We start from the raw sequence: 20,051 nt of genomic DNA on the forward strand, positions 1-20,051 counted from the left end.
TTTTTTTTTTTTGAGACGGAGTCTCACTCTGTCCCCCAGGCTGGAGTGCAGTGGCCGGATCTCAGCTTACTGCAAGCTCCGCCTCCCAGGTTTACGCCATTCTCCTGCCTCAGCCTCCCGAGTAGCTGGGACTACAGGCACCCGCCACTTTGCCCGGCTAGTTTTTTGTATTTTTTAGTAGAGATGGGGTTTCACTGGGTTAGGCAGGATGGTCTCGATCTCCTGACCTCGTGATCCGCCCGTCTTGGCCTCCCAAAGTGCTGGGATTACAGGCTTGAGCCACCGCGCCCAGCTCAAGTCTCTAATTATATCACATTTGCTGATGCCTTATTGGCCAAAGCCAGTCACACGGCCAATCGCATTGTCAGTATGGAGGGGACTACACAGGGAGCTAGGGAGAAGTCTGTGATTCATTGGGGGCCATTACTATCACACCCTTCTCCACCCCCACTCGCTTAGAGATTTTGCTCTGCCTTAGCATCTCTTTCTGCCCAGGGATAAGGTAGAAGGAGTGGATTTTTCTGCTGCTTCCAGGGGGAGCCATTTCAGGGGCAGAGGTGGCAATTCTTCCAACCTCCTGCCCTCCTCCCCATCCCCTGCAGTGCAACTTTGCCCTGGTGCAGTACGGAGGAGTGATCCAGACTGAGTTTGACCTTCGGGACAGCCAGGATGTGATGGCCTCCCTCGCCAAAGTCCAGAATATCACTCAAGTGGGGAGTGTCACCAAGACTGCCTCAGCCATGCAACATGTCTTGTGAGTGTGGGGGCTGCAGGAATTATTCTGGCCATGCCCAGAGTCTCTGTGGCATCATGCTTGGAGGAAGTGGCTGGACAGAACTGCAGAAGAGAATTAGGGTTCCAGCCTTTCCGTGGCTGAGAGAGAACGTGAGGGATGATACCTCAAGACTGTCTTCCAAAAAGTCTTCCAAGGACTTCCTCTTGTGAGAGGCAGGAGAGCAGAGTGCTCGGTGGACAGGCTGGCTGGGTTCAGATCTCAGCTCTGGTTTGTATCTGTGTGACCTCGGGCGAACTGAAGGACCTTGTGACCTGGGCTTCCGTTTCCTCACTTTAAAAATGAGAAAAATAGGCTGAGCGCAGTAGCTCACACTTGTAATCCCAGCACTTTGGGAGGCCAAGGCAGGTGGATCACCTGAGGTCAGGAGTTTGAGACCAGCCTGGCCAACATGGTGAAACTCTGTCTCTACTAAAAATACAAAGGGTGTGGTGGCAGGTGCCTGTAATCCCAGCTACTTGGGAGGCTGAGGCAGGAGAAATGCTTGAACTCGGGAGGCAGAGGTTGCAGTGAGTTGAGATGGTGCCACTGCACTCCAGCCTGGGCAACAGAGTGAGACTCCATCTCTCTCAAGAAAATAATAATAATAATATAAATAAATAAAATGAGAATGATAATAGGACTCACAGCTTGGAGCAGTGGCTTGTGCCTATAGTTCCAGCTACTCAGGAAGCTGAGGCAGGAGGACTGCTTGAGCCCAGGAGTCTAAGGATGCAGTGAGTCATGATCACACCACTGTACTCCAGTCTGGGTGACAGAGTGAGATGCTGTCTCTAAAAAAGAAAAATAATAGCACTTACCTGGTAGATTTTGTGGCGGTTGGATGGGTTAAAATATACAGTGTTGGCCGGGCGTCGTGGCTCACGCCTGTAATCCCGGCACTTTGGGAGGCCGAGGCAGGTGGATCACGAGGTCAGGAGATCAAGACTATCCTGGCTAACACAGTGAAACCCCATCTCTACTAAAAATACAAAAAAATTAGCTGGGCATGGTGGCGGGCGCCTGTAGTCCCAGCTACTTGGGAGGCTGAGGCAGGAGAATGGCGTGAACCCGGGAGGCGGAGCTTGCAGTGAGCCGAGATGGCACCACTGCACTCCAGCCTGGGCGAAAAAGCGAGAATCCGTCTCAAAAAGAAAAAAAATTTATATATATATATATATATATAGTGTTTACAGCAGTGCCTGGCACATGATAAACGCCTGGCATATGATATTATCTATCATAAATGATAGATAATAGAGTATTATCTATCATTTTAATGTCATTACTCTTCCTGTATGCACACAAAAGGAAGAGACTGCCAGCCAGCACCTTTCTGCTGGGAGCAGGTGAGAAGCAAGAACACCTGTGTTACAGCCCTCCCTCTGCCTAGCCTCGCTGTGTGACTTAAGGGGACATCACCCCCTTCTTTGGGTCTTTTGGGAGGATTGTGAACCCTCCCCATTCTAATACAGGTCAGAGAATGAAGTCTCTCCTGGAGGCGGTCATGCCTCTGGCAAAGCTCTCTTCTTCCTTTACTCTCCCCTGCTCAGAGACAACATCTTCACCTCAAGCCACGGCTCCAGAAGAAAGGCATCCAAGGTCATGGTGGTGCTCACCGATGGTGGCATATTCGAGGACCCCCTCGACCTTACGACAGTCATCAACTCCCCTAAAATGCATGGTGTTGAGCGCTTTGCCATTGGGGTAAGAGCCAGGAGCCGGGAGGCCCCTCCTGACCCTGCTCAGCCTGGGGTGGGGAGGAGTCAGGGTTGTAGATGGGGGCTTCTCTGTAAGCAGCTTATCCAGACCCTGTTCTATTCGCAAACACTCCCCTTCTCCCCATGCCCTGTCATCCCAGAGAGGGCCCATTTCCCCATGGTGGTCACAGCTTCCTGGCCAAATAGTGACGGGAGAGCCCACAGGAAACGCACCAAGGAAGGTTCCTGGAGGACTGTGGTGCCGAGCTGAGTCCTGCCAGACAAATGAGAGTAGCTGCTTAGGGCACAGGGGAGGCAGAGAGGGCCCCGCAGGCAGAGGGAAGGGGAGTAGCTGCTTAGGGCGCAGGGGAGGCAGAGAGGGCCCCGCAGGCAGAGGGAACGAGAGTAGCTGGCCTAGGGCACAGGGGAGGCAGAGAGGGCCCGGCAGGCAGAGGGAAGGGAGTAGCTGCTTAGGGCGCAGGGGAGGCAGAGAGGGCCCCGCAGGCAGAGGGAAGGGGAGTAGCTGCTTAGGGCGCAGGGGAGGCAGAGAGGGCCCCGCAGGCAGAGGGAACGGGAGTAGCTGGCCTAGGGCGCAGGGGAGGCAGAGAGGGCCCCGCAGGCAGAGGGAACAGGGGTAGCTGGCCTAGGGCGCAGGGGAGGCAGAGAGGGCCCCGCAGGCAGAGGGAAGGGGAATAGCTGCTTAGGGCGCAGGGGAGGCAGAGAGGGGCCCTGCAGGCAGAGGAAACAGCATGTGCAGAGGTGAGGAGGGGCTCGGTGTGTTCAGGAGAACAAGTGTACTTTGGTAAAACTGGAATTTTGCCCAGAGTGTGTGTAGAACAGGGAGCAGGGAAAGGAGCAGAAAGGAAGAAAGGAGGCAGGTAATGGAGGGCCCCAGAGGTCAGGGGGAGGGGCTCAGCTCTCTCCCTGGGCCTGGGGAATCCTCGCGGTGCTGACTCACTGACCCAGGCCCCCTGTGCAGGTGGGAGAAGAATTTAAGAGTGCTAGGACTGAGAGGGAACTCAACCTGATCGCCTCAGACCCGGATGAGACCCACGCTTTCAAGGTGACTAACTACATGGCGCTGGATGGGCTGCTGAGCAAACTGCGGTACAACATCATCAGCATGGAAGGTGAGGGCTCCAGGACCCACGCCACCACGGGAGACCCCAGCCTGTGCTCCAGCCCCGCCTCTGTCCCATCTTCATGTGGTTTCTCTGAGCAACTCCCATCATCTCTCTAAGCCTCAGCTGTTCCATGTCTAAAAAGGCAATGGCCGGGTGTGGTGGCTCACGCCTGGAATCCCAACACTTTGGGAGACAGAGGCGGGTGGATCGCTTGAGGCCAGGAGTTCGAGACCCGCCTGGGCAACATGGTAAAACCTTGTCTCTACTAAAACAAAAATTAGCTGGGGCCGGGTGTGGTGGCTCACGCCCGTAATCCCAACACTCTGGGAGGCCAAGGCTGGTGGATCACCTGAGGTCTGGAGTTCAAGACCAGCCTGGCCAACATGGTGAAATCCTGTTTCTGCTAAAAATACAAAACAATGTAGCCGGCCGTGGTGGTGCATGTCTGTGATCCCAGCTACTCAGGAGCCTGAGGCAGAAGAATCGCTTGAACTTAGGAGGCGGAGGTTGCAGTGAGCCAAGATCGCCTCACTGCACTCCAGGATGGGTGACAGAGCAAGCCTCCGTCTCAAAAAAAAAAAAAAAATTAGCCAGGCGTGGTGGTGCGTGACCTGTATTCCCAGCTACTTGGGAAGCTAAGGCAACAGGTCACTTGACCTTGGGAGGCACAGGTTGCAGTGAGCTGATATTGAGCCACTGCACTCCAGCCTGAGCAACAGAGCAAGACACTGTCTCAAAAAAAAAAAAAAAAAAAAAAAAGGCAACAATATCTCCAACCTCTTGCGTCCCAGAATCTCCATGAAGTTCTGATGAACTGAGCTGGTGCTGGAGAAACAAGGATGACTGGAGCATAGTCCCTTCTCCCAGGAGCTCCCAGACGAGGAAACTGAGGCCTAGAAAGAGAGAGCGAACTGCCCAGACAGTAGTTGCTCAAGGAGAACCTGGGTCTCTACCTTCAACCGGGTGCTCTTCCTGTTACACCAAGCATGGTTCCCTGAGGCCAAGCTGGACTGTCCCCTGCCTCCGTTTCTCCCTTCACCTCCGCCCACAGCAGTCTCACTGGGCTTCTTGGCTTGCAGGCACGGTTGGAGACGCCCTTCACTACCAGCTGGCACAGATCGGCTTCAGTGCTCAGATCCTGGATGAGGTATGTGGCTGACTCAGCCCCAGGCAGGCTCGCCCGTTGGGAAGGGGCCCAGAACACCTAGGATTCAGGGACTCCTGCCTCCCACCCAGGGCTCTGCTCTCCCTGTGATGATTCCTCTAAAAGAGCCATTTTATTTTACTTATTTATTTATTTTGAGACGGAGTCTTGCTCTGTCGCCCAGGCTGGAGTGCAGCGGTGTAATCTCGGCTCACTGCAACCTCCGCCTCCCAGGTTCAAGTGATTCTCCTGCCTCAGCCTCCCATGTAGCTGGGATTACAGGCACCTGCCACCACGGCCAACTAATTTTTGTATTTTTGGTAGAGACGGGATTTCACCATGTTGGCCAGGCTGGTCTCGAACTCCTGACCTCAGGCGATCCACCTGCCTCGGCCTCCCAAAGTGCTGAGATTACAGGTCTGAGCCACCACGCCCGGCCTGAAAGAGCCATTTTAGGATAAAGGGAAATATTTCTGCCTGCTCACCTTAATCTGGACCACTGAGATAGACAGAAGTGTGGCCATATTGATGACAGGAGGTGGATTTTTTCTGTGTGCTCAAACATCCAGTTGCTCCCCTGAATACAGACCAGTCAACAGGATTCGGCCTGGGTCAGCCTACCAACCAAGCTGCTTGCTTCTCCCGGAGGCGGGAGTGCAAGGGCACGAGGCAGGAGCCCAGGGTTGGCCATCTCACCTTCGCACCTGCATCTCTGGCCAGACGGGCACTAGGCCACCGAACGCCCCCCTTCTCCCAGCCAGGTTAGCCGCGCTGGCCCAGAGACCCGCTGCCACCGTGGCCCGGCCCTGGGTCCCTCCCACTCATCTGGGCCCCATCCCCGTCCCCTTCAGCGGCAGGTGCTGCTCGGCGCCGTCGGGGCCTTTGACTGGTCCGGAGGCGCGCTGCTCTACAACACACGCAGCCGCCGGGGCCGCTTCCTGAACCAGACGGCGGCGGCGGCGGACGGGGAGACTGCGCAGTACAGCTACCTGGGTGAGGGCGGGGCCTGGGGGCTACCTGGGTGAGGGCGGGGCCTGGGGGCTACCTGGGTGAGGGCGGGGCCTGGGGGGCTACCTGGGTGAGGGCCGGGCCTGGGGGGCTACCTGGGTGAGGGCGGGGCCTGGGGGGCTACCTGGGTGAGGGTGGGGCCTGGGTGCTACCTGGGTGAGGGCCGGGCCTGGGGGGCGAGGCTACCTGGTGAGGGCGGGGCCTGGGTGCTACCTGGGTGAGGGCCGGGCCTGGGGGCTACCTGGGTGAGGGCCGGGCCTGGGGGGCGAGGCTACCTGGTGAGGGCGGGGCCTGGAGGCTACCTGGGTGAGGGTGGGGCCTGGGTGCTACCTGGGTGAGGGCGGGGCCTGGGGGGGCTACCTGGGTGAGGGCGGGGCCTGGGGGGCTACCTGGGTGAGGGCGGGGCCTGGGGGGGCTACCTGGGTGAGGGCGGGGCCTGGGTGCTACCTGGGTGAGGGCGGGGCCTGGGGGCTACCTGGGTGAGGGCGGGGCCTGTGGGGCTACCTGGGTGAGGGCGGGGCCTGGGTGCTACCTGGGTGAGGGCGGGGCCTGGGGGGGGCTACCTGGGTGAGGGCGGGGCCTGGGTGCTACCTGGGTGAGGGCGGGGCCTGGGGGCTACCTGGGTGAGGGCGGGGCCTGTGGGGCTACCTGGGTGAGGGCGGGGCCTGGGTGCTACCTGGGTGAGGGCGGGGCCTGGAGATTACCTGGGAAGGACGGGGCCTGGAGGTCACCTGGGTGAGGGTGGGGCCCAGATGGGGACACCGAGGCTGCGCATTGGGCTGTACTTGAGGTTTCCAAATGAGGGCGAGACCTGGTCGGTCACATGGGCCGAGGGGCGGGCCCTGGTTAGGGACCCTGAGGCTGAGAATTACCGCCTCCTGGATAGGGACAGGGCCTATCAGGTACACCAGGCAGAGCAGCCGCCCACAGGAAGGTGGGGCCTCTCCATTAATAATAGTGGTGCAGTAGCTCACGCCTGTAATCCCAGGAGGCCAAGGCGGGCTGATTACCTGAGGTCTGGAGTTCGAGACCAGCCTGGCCAACATGGCAAAACCCTGTCTCTACTAAAAATACAAAAATTAGCTGGGCGTGGTGGCGGACGCCTGTAGTCCCACGTACTCAGAAGTCTGAGGCACAAGAATCTCTTGAACCTAGGAGGTGGAGGTTGCAATGAGCTAAGATTGTGCCACTGCACTCCAGCATGGGTTATAGACCGAGACTCTGTCTCAAAAATAAATCAATAAACAAAAATAATAATAGTGGTGGGCAATCCTCTCACACCTCTTCTCAGTCCCCCTAGGGTGTGTGTGTGAGCGTGGGTAGTAGATGTGTGGGAACGAGTGTTTTGAGCAAAGCTGCATACGTGACAGTGTGTGCATCACTTCTGTTGATGGGGATGTGTGTGACTGGTAAAGGGAGAGTGTTCGGTGGTGCAGATCTTTAATATAGTGAGAAAGACAGTCTCTCCTATTTTACCCCCCTCCCCAGGCCACTTTGAAGGCCTGACTGGGAAGGTGCCGGGGCCAAAAGAGAGGCCAGGTGGGAGCACACGGTGTGTTCACAGCCATCCCACCCTTGCCCCAGGTTATGCTGTGGCCGTGCTGCACAAGACCTGCAGCGTCTCCTACGTCGCGGGGGCTCCACGGTACAAACATCATGGGGCCGTGTTTGAGCTCCAGAAGGAGGGCACAGAGACCAGCTTCCTGCCAGTGCTAGAGGGAGAGCAGGTACCCACTGGGGAAAGCTCCCACCCCTTTTGACGGATGGGGAATCTGAAGGCCCCAAGGGAAAGGGGTGGGTCCCAGGGTGCACAGTGGGCCAGGGCCCAGGCCGGGTAAAACTGAGGCTCCTGAGTGGAGCTCAAGGGCTCTGCATGTCTGATTGCTACACAGTTTCCTCCGCTGTGGGGCCTGGACTGCTCCTCCGCTCTCCTGTTACTCTCAGTGAGCAAACTGATATGTAACGACCCAAACCGGGTGGTCCAGGAAGCACGTGGGCACGGTGTAGCCTTGCTGAGGGGTGGAGGAGTGGGGCTCCTGGTGAGCTGAGTTCCTCCCGGGCTGTAGATGGGGTCCTACTTTGGCTCTGAGCTGTGCCCTGTGGACATTGACATGGATGGAACCACGGACTTCTTGCTGGTGGCTGCTCCATTTTACCATGTTCATGGAGAAGAAGGCAGAGTCTACGTGTACCGTCTCAGTGAGCAGGTGGGAGAGTCTCCATCTTCATGAGCTTGATAAGGCTGTGGCACTCAGCCTGGCACAGAGGTGATGGAGGCTGGGAGTGCCCTGGCTCTGCCTGGCACCAGTGGGCAGTGATGGGGAGGTGCTCAGGCTGGATGGCGGCTGGGCAGGGCAGCGGCATCTGTCTCCGCACCCACTTTCTTACCCAAGGGCAGTCGTTGATGATAATATCTCTAATATCTCTTTTCGTTGTTGTTGTTGTTTTTGAGACAGAGTCTCGCTCTGTTGCCCAGGCTGGAGTGCAATGGCGTGATCTCGGCTCACCGCAACCTCTGCCTCTGGGGTTCAAGCGATTCTCCTGCCTCAGCGTCCCGAGTAGCTGGGATTACAGGCATGCACCACCACGCCTGGTTGGCTAATTTTGTATTTTTAGTAGAGAGAGGGTTTCTCCATGTTGGTCAGGCTGGTCTTAAACTCTCGACCTCAGGTGATCCACCCACCTCGGCCACCCAAAGTTCTGGGATTACAGGCATGAGCCACCGCGCCCAGCATTTTTTTTTTTTTTTTTTTCTGAGACTGAGTCTCACCCTGTTGTCCAGGCTGGAGTGCAATGGTACAATCTCGGCTCACTGCAACCTCCACCTCCTGGGTTCAAGTGATTCTCCTGCCTCAGCCTCCCAAGTAGCTGAGAATACAGGCACCTGCCACCACATCCAGCTAATTTTTGTATTTTTAGTAGAGATAGGGTTTTGCCATGTTAGCCAGGCTGGTCTCGAACTCCTGACCTCAGGTGATCCACCTACCTCGGCCTCCCAAAGTGATGGGATTACAGGCCTGAGTCACTGCATCCAGCCGATAACATTTCTTACAGCTGCATAGGTGGCAAAGCCCATTTAGTCCAGGATCTCATTTGTTTCTCACAGCAACTATGGGAGGTAGCTGCCACTCTTATCTTACGGATGAGGAAGCTGGGGCTCGGTGAGCCTGTGATGCTGAGACTTGCTCAAGTGTACCTAGCATGTATGTGGCAGAGCCACGAGTGGAACCCAGGCCTCCCATTTGCAGCAATGCACCCCTGCCCATGGAAGTAGAGGGGGGCAGGCTCTGAGTCCTGAACTTCAAGGTGGGAGGACCCCAGCTTTCCCCTCGTGCTGTGTGATCTTGGGAGAGTCCCTGGCCTTTTCTGGGGCTCAGGCTCCCTGCTGGAGAATCAGAATCCACCAGCCCAGTGAGCGTGCATCCTGGGTGGCAATGGAGTGGGCACCTAGCGCCCCTTCTTGGGGGCTGAGCTGTTTGCTTGCTTTACAGGATGGTTCCTTCTCCTTGGCACGCATACTGAGTGGGCACCCCGGGTTCGCCAGTGCCCGCTTTGGCTTTGCCATGGCGGCTGTGGGGGATATCAGTCAGGATAAGCTCACAGATGTGGCCATCGGGGCCCCCCTGGAAGGTTTCGGGGCAGGTGATGGTGCCAGCTTCGGCAGTGTGTATATCTACAATGGACACTGGGACGGCCTCTCCGCCAGCCCCTCGCAGGTGACCCATGGGGCCCTCTCCTTCCTCTCCTCTGGGGCTCTGACCTCTCCCAGATATGATGACCAAGCCCCAAGTCGACTTCAGTCCTAAGTGCTGGGCAGGTCTCAGGGGGTTGGGAGTGCCCAGTGAAAGAAAGAAGTCCCTCAGGCTGGTGGGAGGTTCCAGACCAGGGCCTCAGCTCAGCCCCTTCAGGTTGAGGGGAGGTTGTGGCGGTACCTGTCTCCTTCCCTGGCCTATACCCTCTCCTTCCACCCACCTGCCTCGGGTCCCTGCTTCCTCTCTTTCTGTCCCTCGCTCCTGTCTCCCACCCAGCCACCTCTCTGCCTTATCTCTCATTCCCCAGGGCTCCCTCGCCAGCCTCTCACACTGCATGTGTTACGGGCACTTTCACCCACCTGCAGCTCCTCCTGAGAACCTCCACCTGGATGGCCCCAGGCATCTCGCTCCTGCCCGTGTGGCCCATCTGAGAGCACCTGCTCCCCCAGACCTGATGCTCCTCTGAGTCCTCATCCTCCTCCACCCCCAACACCAGAAACCTCAGAGGGTCCCCAGCATGCTCACACCCTGCACAGCCCGTCAGTCCCCACGTCCTCATGATTCTAGCTGTCTCCCAAGTCCAGCCCCTTCTCTCCATCCCCACCGCTGCAGTCCCAGTTCAGGCCTTGCCATCCCTCTCCCAGCCCACCCAGCTTCCTCCTCCCCTCCATCTCCCACCCCATATCTTCAGTGCCATTTCTAAAGTATTATCCTGATTATGTCGCTTCAAAAAAACAGAACCTTTGTTGACACCCCCACCCCCAAGCCCCACATCAAGCCTCCTTGTACCCCAATCCCCTGCGGTCCACCCCGTCCCTGGCCCTGGCTGCTTCTCAGAGGGTCCTGCTCTTTCCCCATGCCTCACTCCCTTACTCTCCCCTGTCAAGTCCCACCTGCCCTTTGAGGCTCCACCCAAATGCCACTTCCTCTGAGAAAGCTTGCCCCCTCTTTCCTGGCTCTAGACTGGGGGGGGGCTCCCTGGGGCTGGATGGGGCCTGCAATGCTGATTGGTATAGAACATGAAAGAACTCCCTGCTCCATTTCCCTCCCTTCCCTCACCCCACACCTTGTGTTTCTGCCTCCACAGCGGATCAGAGCCTCCGCGGTAGCCCCAGGACTCCAGTACTTTGGCATGTCCGTGGCTGGTGGGTTTGACATCAGTGGCGACGGCCTTGCCGACATCACCGTGGGCACTCTGGGCCGGGCGGTTGTGTTCCGGTAGGGCTCTGTCCTGCTTTCTGGGGTCCCAGGCCCAGCCTCACCCATTTGTCCTGCTCTAAATAGCTCGATGCAGATATTAGGCACCGAGGGAGGGAGCCAGCACTGTGGTTGGGGGCACAGGCTCTGGAGTCTGCCCGTCTGGGTTTGAACCTCGGCTCTCAGCCCTCTCAGGGTGCCCTTGGGCAGGTTATTTAATTCTAAGACCTTACATAGGAGTTATAAGAGCACTGTGTCCCAGAGCTAAGAGGATCATGCAAGTGAATATATGCAACGTCTTTAGCACAATGCTCAGCGATGGCTATGATTATTCGGAATTGTGGAGTTTTTTTTGTTTGTTTTGTTTTGGTTTTCTTGAGACGGAGTCTTGCTCTGTGGCCCAGGCTGAAGTGCAGTGGTACAATCTCGGCTTGCTGCAACCTTTGCCTCCCGGGTTCAAGCAATTCTTTGCCTCAGCCTCCTGAGTAGCTGGGATTACAGGCATCTGCCACCACACCTGGCTCATTTTTGTATTTTTAATAGAGACAGGGGTTCACCATGTTGGCCAGGATGGTCTTGAACTCCTGACTTCATGATCCACCCACCTCTGCCTCCCAAAGTTACAGGCATGAGCCATTGCACCTGGCCAAGAATTGCAGAGTTTTTGTGCCCCATCCCTCAGTAAATGATCAAGTCCTGTGGCTGTAAATGAGCTCATGGAGCGCCCGTCTGTCCCGTCCTCTCCACCAAGCTGCAGACTTGCTCTCTACCCAGCACCTCTCTGGGCTGCCGCTCATGGTCATCCCGAAGTGAACACGTCTAAAAACAAAGCTCTTGTTTCCCCCCACCCTTCGTTCCCCCACATCTGTCCTGCCCTCAGGCTTTCTGTCTCAGCAAATGGCACCATCATCCACCCAGAAATTCAGGATGAAAACCTAGGCGTCATCCTTGATGCCCCCTTTTCCTTCCTCCCCATCACATCAACGCGTCTTAGTTGGCTCCGCCTCCAAACCGCCTCCCAGCACAGGCACCGTCTTCACTTCGTGGACACTGCCACGGCAGCCTTCCCTGCTTCCAGCCCCTGCACTCCATTCTCCACGCAGCGGGAGCCCGATTCCTTCACTCTGATGCCTGAAACCCCTCCACGGCTCCTATTTAGAGAAAAATCCCAATTCCTTACCATGGCTTTACAGGGCTTTTTGTGGCCTGGCCGTCCCTGCCCCTCCATTTCCATCTCCTCCTCGCATCCTCTGTCTCACTAATTAGGCTCCAGGCACACTGACCTTTGTGCTCCTCAAACAAACCAAAAGTGTTCCTGCCACAGGCCCTTGGCACTGGCTATGCTTTCTTCCTGGCGTGCCCTTCCCCAGATCTTTCATGTTAACAAATCTCAATGGAAATGCCCCTGCATCAGCCACGCCATCTCTGACCACCAGTCTCAGTAGCCCTCAGTCCTTATTACAGTATTTTTTTTTGAGACAGAGTCTCACTCTGTCGCCCAGGCTGGAGTACCGTGGCATGATCTCGGCTCACTGCAACTTCTGCCTCCCAGGTTCAAGCGATTCTCGTGCCTCAGCTTCCTAAGTAGCTGGGATTACAGGCACCCGCCACCACGCCCAGCTCATTTTTGAACTTTTAGTAGAGACGGGGTTTCACCATGTTGGCCAGGCTGGTCTCGAACTCCTGACCTCAGGTGATCCGCCCGCCTCGGCCTCCCAAAGTGCTGGGATGACAGGCGTGAGCCACCGTGCTCGGCCAACAGTATTTTAATTTTTATCACAGCCTTGCCAATACATAGTATTTCCCTGTTTCCCTCATTTATTTGCTTGTTGTCTGCTTTCCCCCGAAAGCAGAAACTCGTCTCTTTCCCTTGTGCCCTGAGACTCAGGGCAGCACCTGGATGTGGGCATGTTTGATAGAGACCCACTGAATGCATGAACCAATCAGCCAGGCCCTGACCCAGAAGCCGGGCAGTCACTTCTCCCATCCTCTTTGCTGTCTTGTTTAGCTCCCGGCCTGTGGTTCGCCTGGAGGTCTCCATGGCCTTCACCCCCAGCGCACTGCCCATCGGCTTTAACGGCGTCGTGAATGTCCGTTTATGTTTCGAAATCAGCTCTGTGGCCACAGTCTCTGCGTCAGGTAAAACGTGGTCCAGCTGACTCCTGCCTGGCGTCGTGCTCCTTCCTTTTTGGCTTCTGTAAGGGGAAGGGAAAAAGTACTGGGGTCGGGGGGTGTTGGTCTGAGGTCCTGGTGCTTGAAATCCCTCAATTAGAGCTTAGCTCCTTTGTCTCCAGGCTCTGTTAAATGCAAACTGCCTTAAGAAAGGGCAGTCTGGCCGGGCGCGGTGGCTCAAGCCTGTAATCCCAGCACTTTGGGAGGCCGAGACGGGCGGATCACGAGGTCAGGAGATCGAGACCATCCTGGCTAACCCGGTGAAACCCCGTCTCTACTAAAAAATACAAAAAACTAGCCGGGCGAGGCAGCGGGCGCCTGTAGTCCCAGCTACTCGGGAGGCTGAGGCAGGAGAATGGCGTGAACCCGGGAGGCGGAGCTTGCAGTGAGCTGAGATCCGGCCACTGCACTCCAGCCTGGGCGACAGAGTGAGACTCCGTCTCAAAAAAAAAAAAAAAAAAAAAAAAAAAAGAAAGGGCAGTCTGAGGTTATATCCACACTCGGACGGGGTTTAGAGCTGACACTGTTGGGAAGAGGGACGTTGGAGCCCTTCCTCAGGGTTGAAGGGTTCAGTTTCTGAAAAGAGGACTCAGAAAAAGGCAGCCAGTTCTCCATGCCCACGTGTGTGCAGGGGCTCCTGAGACGCACCCTCCTCTTTCTCTCTGACTTGTGTCTTCTCCCCCTTCCCTCCTCACTGTGTGCCTCTGGCCCAGGTGGGATGGGATCACCTGGCGGAGGTCCGGTTTCTCTTTCCTTACCTGAAACTCATTAGGAGACTGTTTCCAGAAAGGAGGTGGCGGGTACGGCTTTCACAGCCCAGGTATTTACGGTCCACCCAAGAGCTTCCCCCAGAACGATTCCTCAGCAACAGTCCCCGAGGTTTAACCTCCCAGGAGCAGTCTCTGAGATGGCCTCTCCCTCCCACTGGGCGGAGAGCAGTCTCCTGGGGTGAGGTGGCCTTCCCAAAGCAGAGGGCTATTATCCCAGCTGGGGGTTGAAAATGACAGGCCTGTCCCTTCCAGGACACAGAGCTCGCTGGGCTGTGCGACGCTGGGCAAGCGTCTTTCCTTAGCTGAGCCAGTTCTGTTCTGAACAGTAAGAGAGGCGGCCCCAGAATCTCCATGGCGCTTCCAGCTCTGCCGTCCTGGGGTTCTCCCTCCATAGTTTCCCTCTTTCCCTCTCCATTGTCTTCGTTGTCTCTCTTCCTCCTTGTTTTCTTCATCAATCTCCACCCGCTTCCCGAGCCCTCCTTCCCTAAGGAACGCTGACTCAGTGCTGGGAACGTGCCGTTCCAGGTTTGGGGCTGGAGCACTCAGAGGCCCTGGTCAGGTGTCAGCAGACAGTGAGAAAATATCTTTGAAAAAGCGACGCAGGGGTCCAGCCCCAGGGAAGTACCTGCATGGGGACACTGTTCAGCAGGGGCTACAAGGAACCTCAGGCAGGCTGGGGGCCTTCTGTCTGCGGCCGGCTCATCCCCACCTCACCGGGAAGGTCTGGTCTTCATTCCCAGGTCTCCGCGGGGCATTTCTCAACTTCACGCTGGACGTAGATGTGGGGAAGGAGAGGAAAAGGCTGCAGTGTTCAGACGGGAGAAGCTGTCTGGGCTGCCTGAGGGAGTGGAGCAGCGGGTCCCGTCTTTGTGAGGACCTCCTGCTCGTGCCCACAGAGGGAGAGGTAAGTGGGGTGGGGGGGTTGGATGGGAGTCCGGAGGGGTCTGTGTCATTGAGAAAGGATTTGAGGTAACGCAGTGAAGGGCACATACCCATCCCTACAAATGAGGTGATTGAAATAATCCTAACAGGCCAGGTGCGGTGGCTTATGCGTGTAATCCTAGCACTTTGGGAGGCCGAAGCGGGCAGATCACTTGAGGTCGGGAGTTCAAGACCAGCCCAGCCAACACAGTGAAACCCTGTCTCCACTAAAAACACAAAAATTAGCCGGGCATGGTGGCGCGTGCCTGTAATCCCAGCTACTTGGGAGGCTGAGGCAGGAGAATCGCTTGAATCCGGGAGGTGGAGGTTGCAGTGAGCCAAAATCATTCCACTGCACTCCAGCCTGGGCAACAAGAGCAAAACTCCATCTCAAAATAATAACAATAATAATAATAATAATAAATCAAGAGCCACATAATGGCATGGAAGATGGAGATGCTGTCATTGCTGATGTTTTTCTTGGTAATAACTCAGGAATGCCAGGTGTTCTTGGCATCCGTTATCCGACTTCACCTGATAATAACTAGGACGGAGGGCCTGAATGTCAACTGGCATCAGAAAAAGTGAACAACTGAAAGGAAGAAATAAAAAGATAGAAATGACCATCTAGAAAGGTTTACTCCTGGCAAAGGTGCCCAGAGACGTGGGAAAAAAAAAAAAAAAAAAAATAGCATGTCGGGATTCAAAGCCTGACAGGATCTAGAACTTTGGATCTATCTGGATCGTGTGTTCCAATAAACAAACGCATGAATTATTCTTCTGAATACACATTTACCCCCAAAGTGATTATTAATTGGATTAAGAAAGTTTCTAGCAAGTCTACAGCCTTCCTTAAATAAAGGCTTAATCACATCCTCTACGAGAGAATCATGCTCCCTTACTCCCATGGGCTCAAGGCTCTTACGGTGGCAGAAAAGCTCATTTAAACAAAGACAGTGGCAAACGGTAGGCTAAGCAATCTCCTTATCTTCTCTCTTACCTCTCTAATATGTCCTCCATGTTGCTTGGAGAAAGATTTTGGTCGGCTGGGCGCCATGGCCCACGCCTCTAATCCCAGCACTTTGGGAGGCTGAGGTGGGCGGATCACCTGAAGTCAGGAGTTTGAGACCAGCCTGACCAATGTGGTAAAACCCTGTGTCTACTAAAAAAAAAAAATACAAAAATTAGCCAGGTATGGTGGTATGCACCTGTAGTCCCAGGTACTTGGGAGACTGAGGCAGGAGAACCTTGAACCTAAGAGGCAGAGGTTGCAGTGAGCTGAGATTGAGCCACTGCACTCCAGCCTGGGTGACAGAGCAAGACTTCGTCTTAAAAAAAAAAAAAGAGAAAGATCTTGATAAACACAAGTGTGGCTGTGACTCTTCCTTTCTGTCTGAGCCAGTTCTTTACCCCTTTGTGATTGGGGTGAGAACCACAAGAGCTATGAGACACAAAACCATAGTAGAACGAAGGAGATTTTCCCAAAGCACTTGGCAGCTTGCTTGAAGGACATGTCCCTTCAGCCTGGCTTATTTGGAAGATGCTTAGGACCTCTGACTCACCACTTTTATTGTTTATTTCTTCTTATGACAACATCAAAGCAGAAAGTATTCTTGCTAGGCGCGGTGGCTCACATTTGGAATCCCAGTGCTTTGGGAGGCAGAGGTGGGTGGATTTCTTGAGCCCAGGTGGTTGAGGCTGCAGTGAGCCATGATGATGCTGCTGCACTCCAGACTGGGTGACAGAGTGAGTGAGACCTTATCTAAAAAAAAAAAAAAAAAAAAAAAATTGATGGACGAGCGCGGTCGCTTATGCCTGTAATCCCAGCACTTTGGGAGGCTGAGGCGGGCGGATCACCTGAGGTCAGGAGTTCGAGACCAGCCTGGCCAACATGGTGAAACCCTGTCTCTACTAAAAATACAAAAATTAGCTGGGTGTGGTGGCGCACGCCTGTAATTGCAGCTACTCGAGAGGCTGAGACAGGAGAATCGCTTGAACCTGGGAGGCGGAAGTTGCAGTGAGCCAAGATCGCGCCATTGCACTCCAGCCTGGGTGACACAGCAAGACTCTGTCTCAAAAAAAAAAAAAGAAAAAAAAGCGCCGGGCGCGGTGGCTCAAGCCTGTAATCCCAGCACTTTGGGAGGCCGAGACGGGCGGATCACGAGGTCAGGAGATCGAGACCATCCTGGCTAACACGGTGAAACCCCGTCTCTACTAAAAATACAAAAACTTAGCCGGGCGAGGTGGCGGGCGCCTGTAGTCCCAGCTACTTAGGAGGCTGAGGCAGGTGAATGGCGTGAACCTGGGAGGCGGAGCTTGCAGTGAGCTGAGATCCGGCCACTGCACTCCAGCCTGGGTGACAGAGCGAGACTCCGTCTCAAAAAAAAAAAAAAAAAAAAAAAAAAGAAAAAAAAGCATTCTTGTTGTCGTCTTCTCCCCCACATCGAACTCTAACCCTGCGTTTCATGGTGACCCCACAGCTCCATGAGGAGGACTGCTTCTCCAATGCCACTGTCAAGGTCGGCTACCAGCTCCAGACCCCTGAGGGACAGACAGACCATCCCCAGCCCATCCTGGACCGCTACGCTGAGACCTTTGCCATCTTCCAGGTGACTACCCACAGCCAGTACCCAGCCCTCTTGAGAGCCCATCCCACAGAAACCACCTGCTCCCCTAACTTCCAAGAATGTTGGAGTTGGGAGGGAATGTCTTCAGACAGCGTTTGGGCCCCACTGTACACATGGTGAAACTGAGTACCTACAGTGGTGTTAATGTGTACCCATGAGTGCGGACTCATGGGCAACGCAGGTCTCCGTCTGCCCCGGTGCTTGTTCCTTTATGTTCACAAAAGCGCTTGACTGTGTGTGTGTGTGTGTGTGTGTGTGTGTGTGTGTGTATATATATATATATATATATTTTTTTTTTTTTTTTTTTTTTTTTTTTTTTTTTGAGACAGAGTCTCACTCTGTCACCCAGGCTGGAGTGCAGTGGCGCGATCTCAGCTCACTGCAAGCTCTGTCTCTTGGGTTCACGCCATTCTCCTGCCTTGGCCTCCCGAGTAGCTGGGACTACAGGTGCCCGCCACCATGCCCAGCTAATTTTTCTGTATTTTCAGTAGAGATGGGGTTTCACCGTGCTAGCCAGGATGGTCTCGATCTGCTGACCTCGTGATCCACCCGCCTTGGCCTCCCAAAGTGCTGGGATTACAGGCGTGAGCCGCCGCGCCCGGCCACCGCTTGCTACATATTTAATAAAGCACATGCATCCTGGGAGCCTCACGTGGCAAGCGGCTGTGATGGCGCTGTGGTGGGGGTCCCTTGTGGGAGCTAGACCGGAGCTGTCCTGTCTTGCACTGCAGAGAGGATGCCCTTTGGTGCACCTGCCTGTTCACGCCCTGCCAGGGCCTTCAGGCTGAATGGCCCCACCAAACCTGTACCCTAGCCTCTCCTCCTGGTGCCCATCAGTGCAGCTTAGACAGGCGGGTAGTGTCATAAGAAACTTTTGTCGGCCGGGCACCCTGGCTGACGCCTGTAATCCCAGCACTTTGGGAGGCTGAGGCGAGTGGATCACCTGAGGTCAGGAGTTCGAGACCAGCCTGACCAACATGGTGAAACCCTGTCTCTACTAAAAATACAAAAATTGGCCAGGTGTGGTGGCAGGCACCTGTAATCCCAGCTACTAGGGAGGCTGAGGCAGGAGAATCATTTGAACCCAGGAGGCGGAGGTTGCAGTGAGCCAAGACCGTGCCATTGCACTCCAGCCTAGGCAACAGAGTAAGACTCCATCTCAAAAATAAATAAATAAATAAAAATTAAAAAAATACAAAGATTAGCCCAGTGTGGTGGTGCATGCCTGTAGTCCCAGCTACTCAGGAGGCTGAGGCGGGAGAATTGCTTGAATCCGGGAGGCAGTGGTTGTCGTGAGCCAAGATCGTGCCACTGCCCTCTAGCCTGGGTGACAGAGCAACACTCCGTCTCAAAAAACAAAACACAAAACAACAAACAAACAAACAAAACCTTCAGTATATATTTCCTAAAAACTAAGGTATCGTCTTAACATAGTACCATAATCAAAACCAGGAAATTCACATTGATAAAATGCTATTATCTAATCTACAAATTTTATTCAAATCTTTCCAGTTGTCCTATTAATATCCTTTATATCAAAAGAAAAAAAAAGGTCCTGGTCCAGGATCATTCATAGCGTTCTATAGTTATTTATCTTTAGTCTCCGAAAGATCTGGAAGAGTTTCTCAGTCTTTCCTTGTCTTTTAATGACATTAACATTTTTGAAGGTTACAAGCCAGTCCTTTTATATGTTCCTCAATTTGATGTTTCTTCATAATTAGATTCAGGTTATGCATTTGTTTTGTTTTGTTTTTGAGACAGAGTTCTGCTCTTGTCACCCAGGCTGGAGTGCAGTGGCGCGATCTCGGCTCACTGCAACCTCCACCTCCCGGGTTCAAGCAATTCTCCTGCCTCAGCCTCCCGAGTAGCTGGGATTACCGGCGTGCGTCACCACGCCTGGCTAATTTTTGTAATTTTAGTAGAGACGGGGCTTCACCATGTTGGCCAGGCTGGTCTCGAACTCCTGATCTCAAGTGATCCACCCGCCTCGGCCTCCCAAAGTGCTGGGATTACAGACGTGAGCCACCGCGCTTGGCCCACAGTATTTTAATTTTTAGCACAGCCTTGTCAATACGTAGTATTTCCCTGTTTCTCCCATGTATTTGCTTGTTGTCTGCTTTCCCATGAAAGCAGAAACTTGCCTCTGCTTTCTGTTTGGAATATCACAGAAGGAAAGTGTGTTTTTCTCTGTACACCACCTCAGGAGGCGCCCACTGTGGATTTGTCCTATGCCTAGTGCTGTTTGCCTGTGGCATCAATAAGCACATCTCATTTTATGGTGAGATGCCTTGAGAGTGTATCCTGCTTAACATCTCTTTACGTGTCTTTCCTTAACCAGCGATGATTATTATGCTATGGCAAAGATTTTTTTTTTTTTTTTTTTTTTTTTTTTTGAGACGGAGTCTCGCTCTGTCGCCCAGGCTGGAGTGCGGTGGCGCAATCTCGGCTCACTGCAGCCTCCGTCTCCCGGGTTCATGCCATTCTCCTGCCTCAGCCTCCCGAGTAGCTGGGACTACAGGCGCCCGCCACCATGGCCGGCTAATTTTTTTTGTATTTTAGTAGAGACGGGGTTTCACCGTGTTAGCCAGGAGGGTCTCGATCTCCTGACCTCGTGATCCGCCCGTCTCGGCCTCCCAAAGTGCTGGGATTACAGGCGTGAGCCACCGTGCCCGGCCTGGCAAAGAGATTTTAAAAAATTTATTCCCTGTATAAAACGGGTGAGGAAAAATTATGTGGTGTTAGGCACACCGATGTTACCAGAGAATGCGTTCTAGCTGGGAGTTTAGCTGGCTTAACCCCATTCTCTTTCGCTGGGGCTGGGTGGAAGAGATTGGGCTACTTGGCTATATTAAAAATGCAACAAA

General features: G+C 54.5%; 1 protein-coding gene across 1 annotated transcript in view; it reads left to right on the forward strand.

The window, feature by feature from the left end:
* ITGAE (integrin subunit alpha E) overlaps positions 1-20,051 on the forward strand; it is an 89,994-nt gene that overhangs the window by 40,487 nt on the left and 29,456 nt on the right. Inside the window, exons 8-19 of the mRNA XM_050765881.1 lie at positions 603-754; positions 2,326-2,479; positions 3,452-3,602; positions 4,676-4,743; positions 5,592-5,733; positions 7,333-7,475; positions 7,815-7,955; positions 9,240-9,464; positions 10,588-10,718; positions 12,706-12,836; positions 14,380-14,543; positions 17,041-17,169. Of these exons, the coding sequence (XP_050621838.1) occupies positions 603-754; positions 2,326-2,479; positions 3,452-3,602; positions 4,676-4,743; positions 5,592-5,733; positions 7,333-7,475; positions 7,815-7,955; positions 9,240-9,464; positions 10,588-10,718; positions 12,706-12,836; positions 14,380-14,543; positions 17,041-17,169 (1,731 nt within the window). The remainder of the gene's footprint in view (positions 1-602; positions 755-2,325; positions 2,480-3,451; positions 3,603-4,675; positions 4,744-5,591; positions 5,734-7,332; positions 7,476-7,814; positions 7,956-9,239; positions 9,465-10,587; positions 10,719-12,705; positions 12,837-14,379; positions 14,544-17,040; positions 17,170-20,051) is intronic.

This window comes from Macaca thibetana, chromosome 16 (genome assembly GCF_024542745.1).
Source record: "Macaca thibetana thibetana isolate TM-01 chromosome 16, ASM2454274v1, whole genome shotgun sequence".
Taxonomy (NCBI): Eukaryota; Metazoa; Chordata; class Mammalia; order Primates; family Cercopithecidae; genus Macaca; species Macaca thibetana.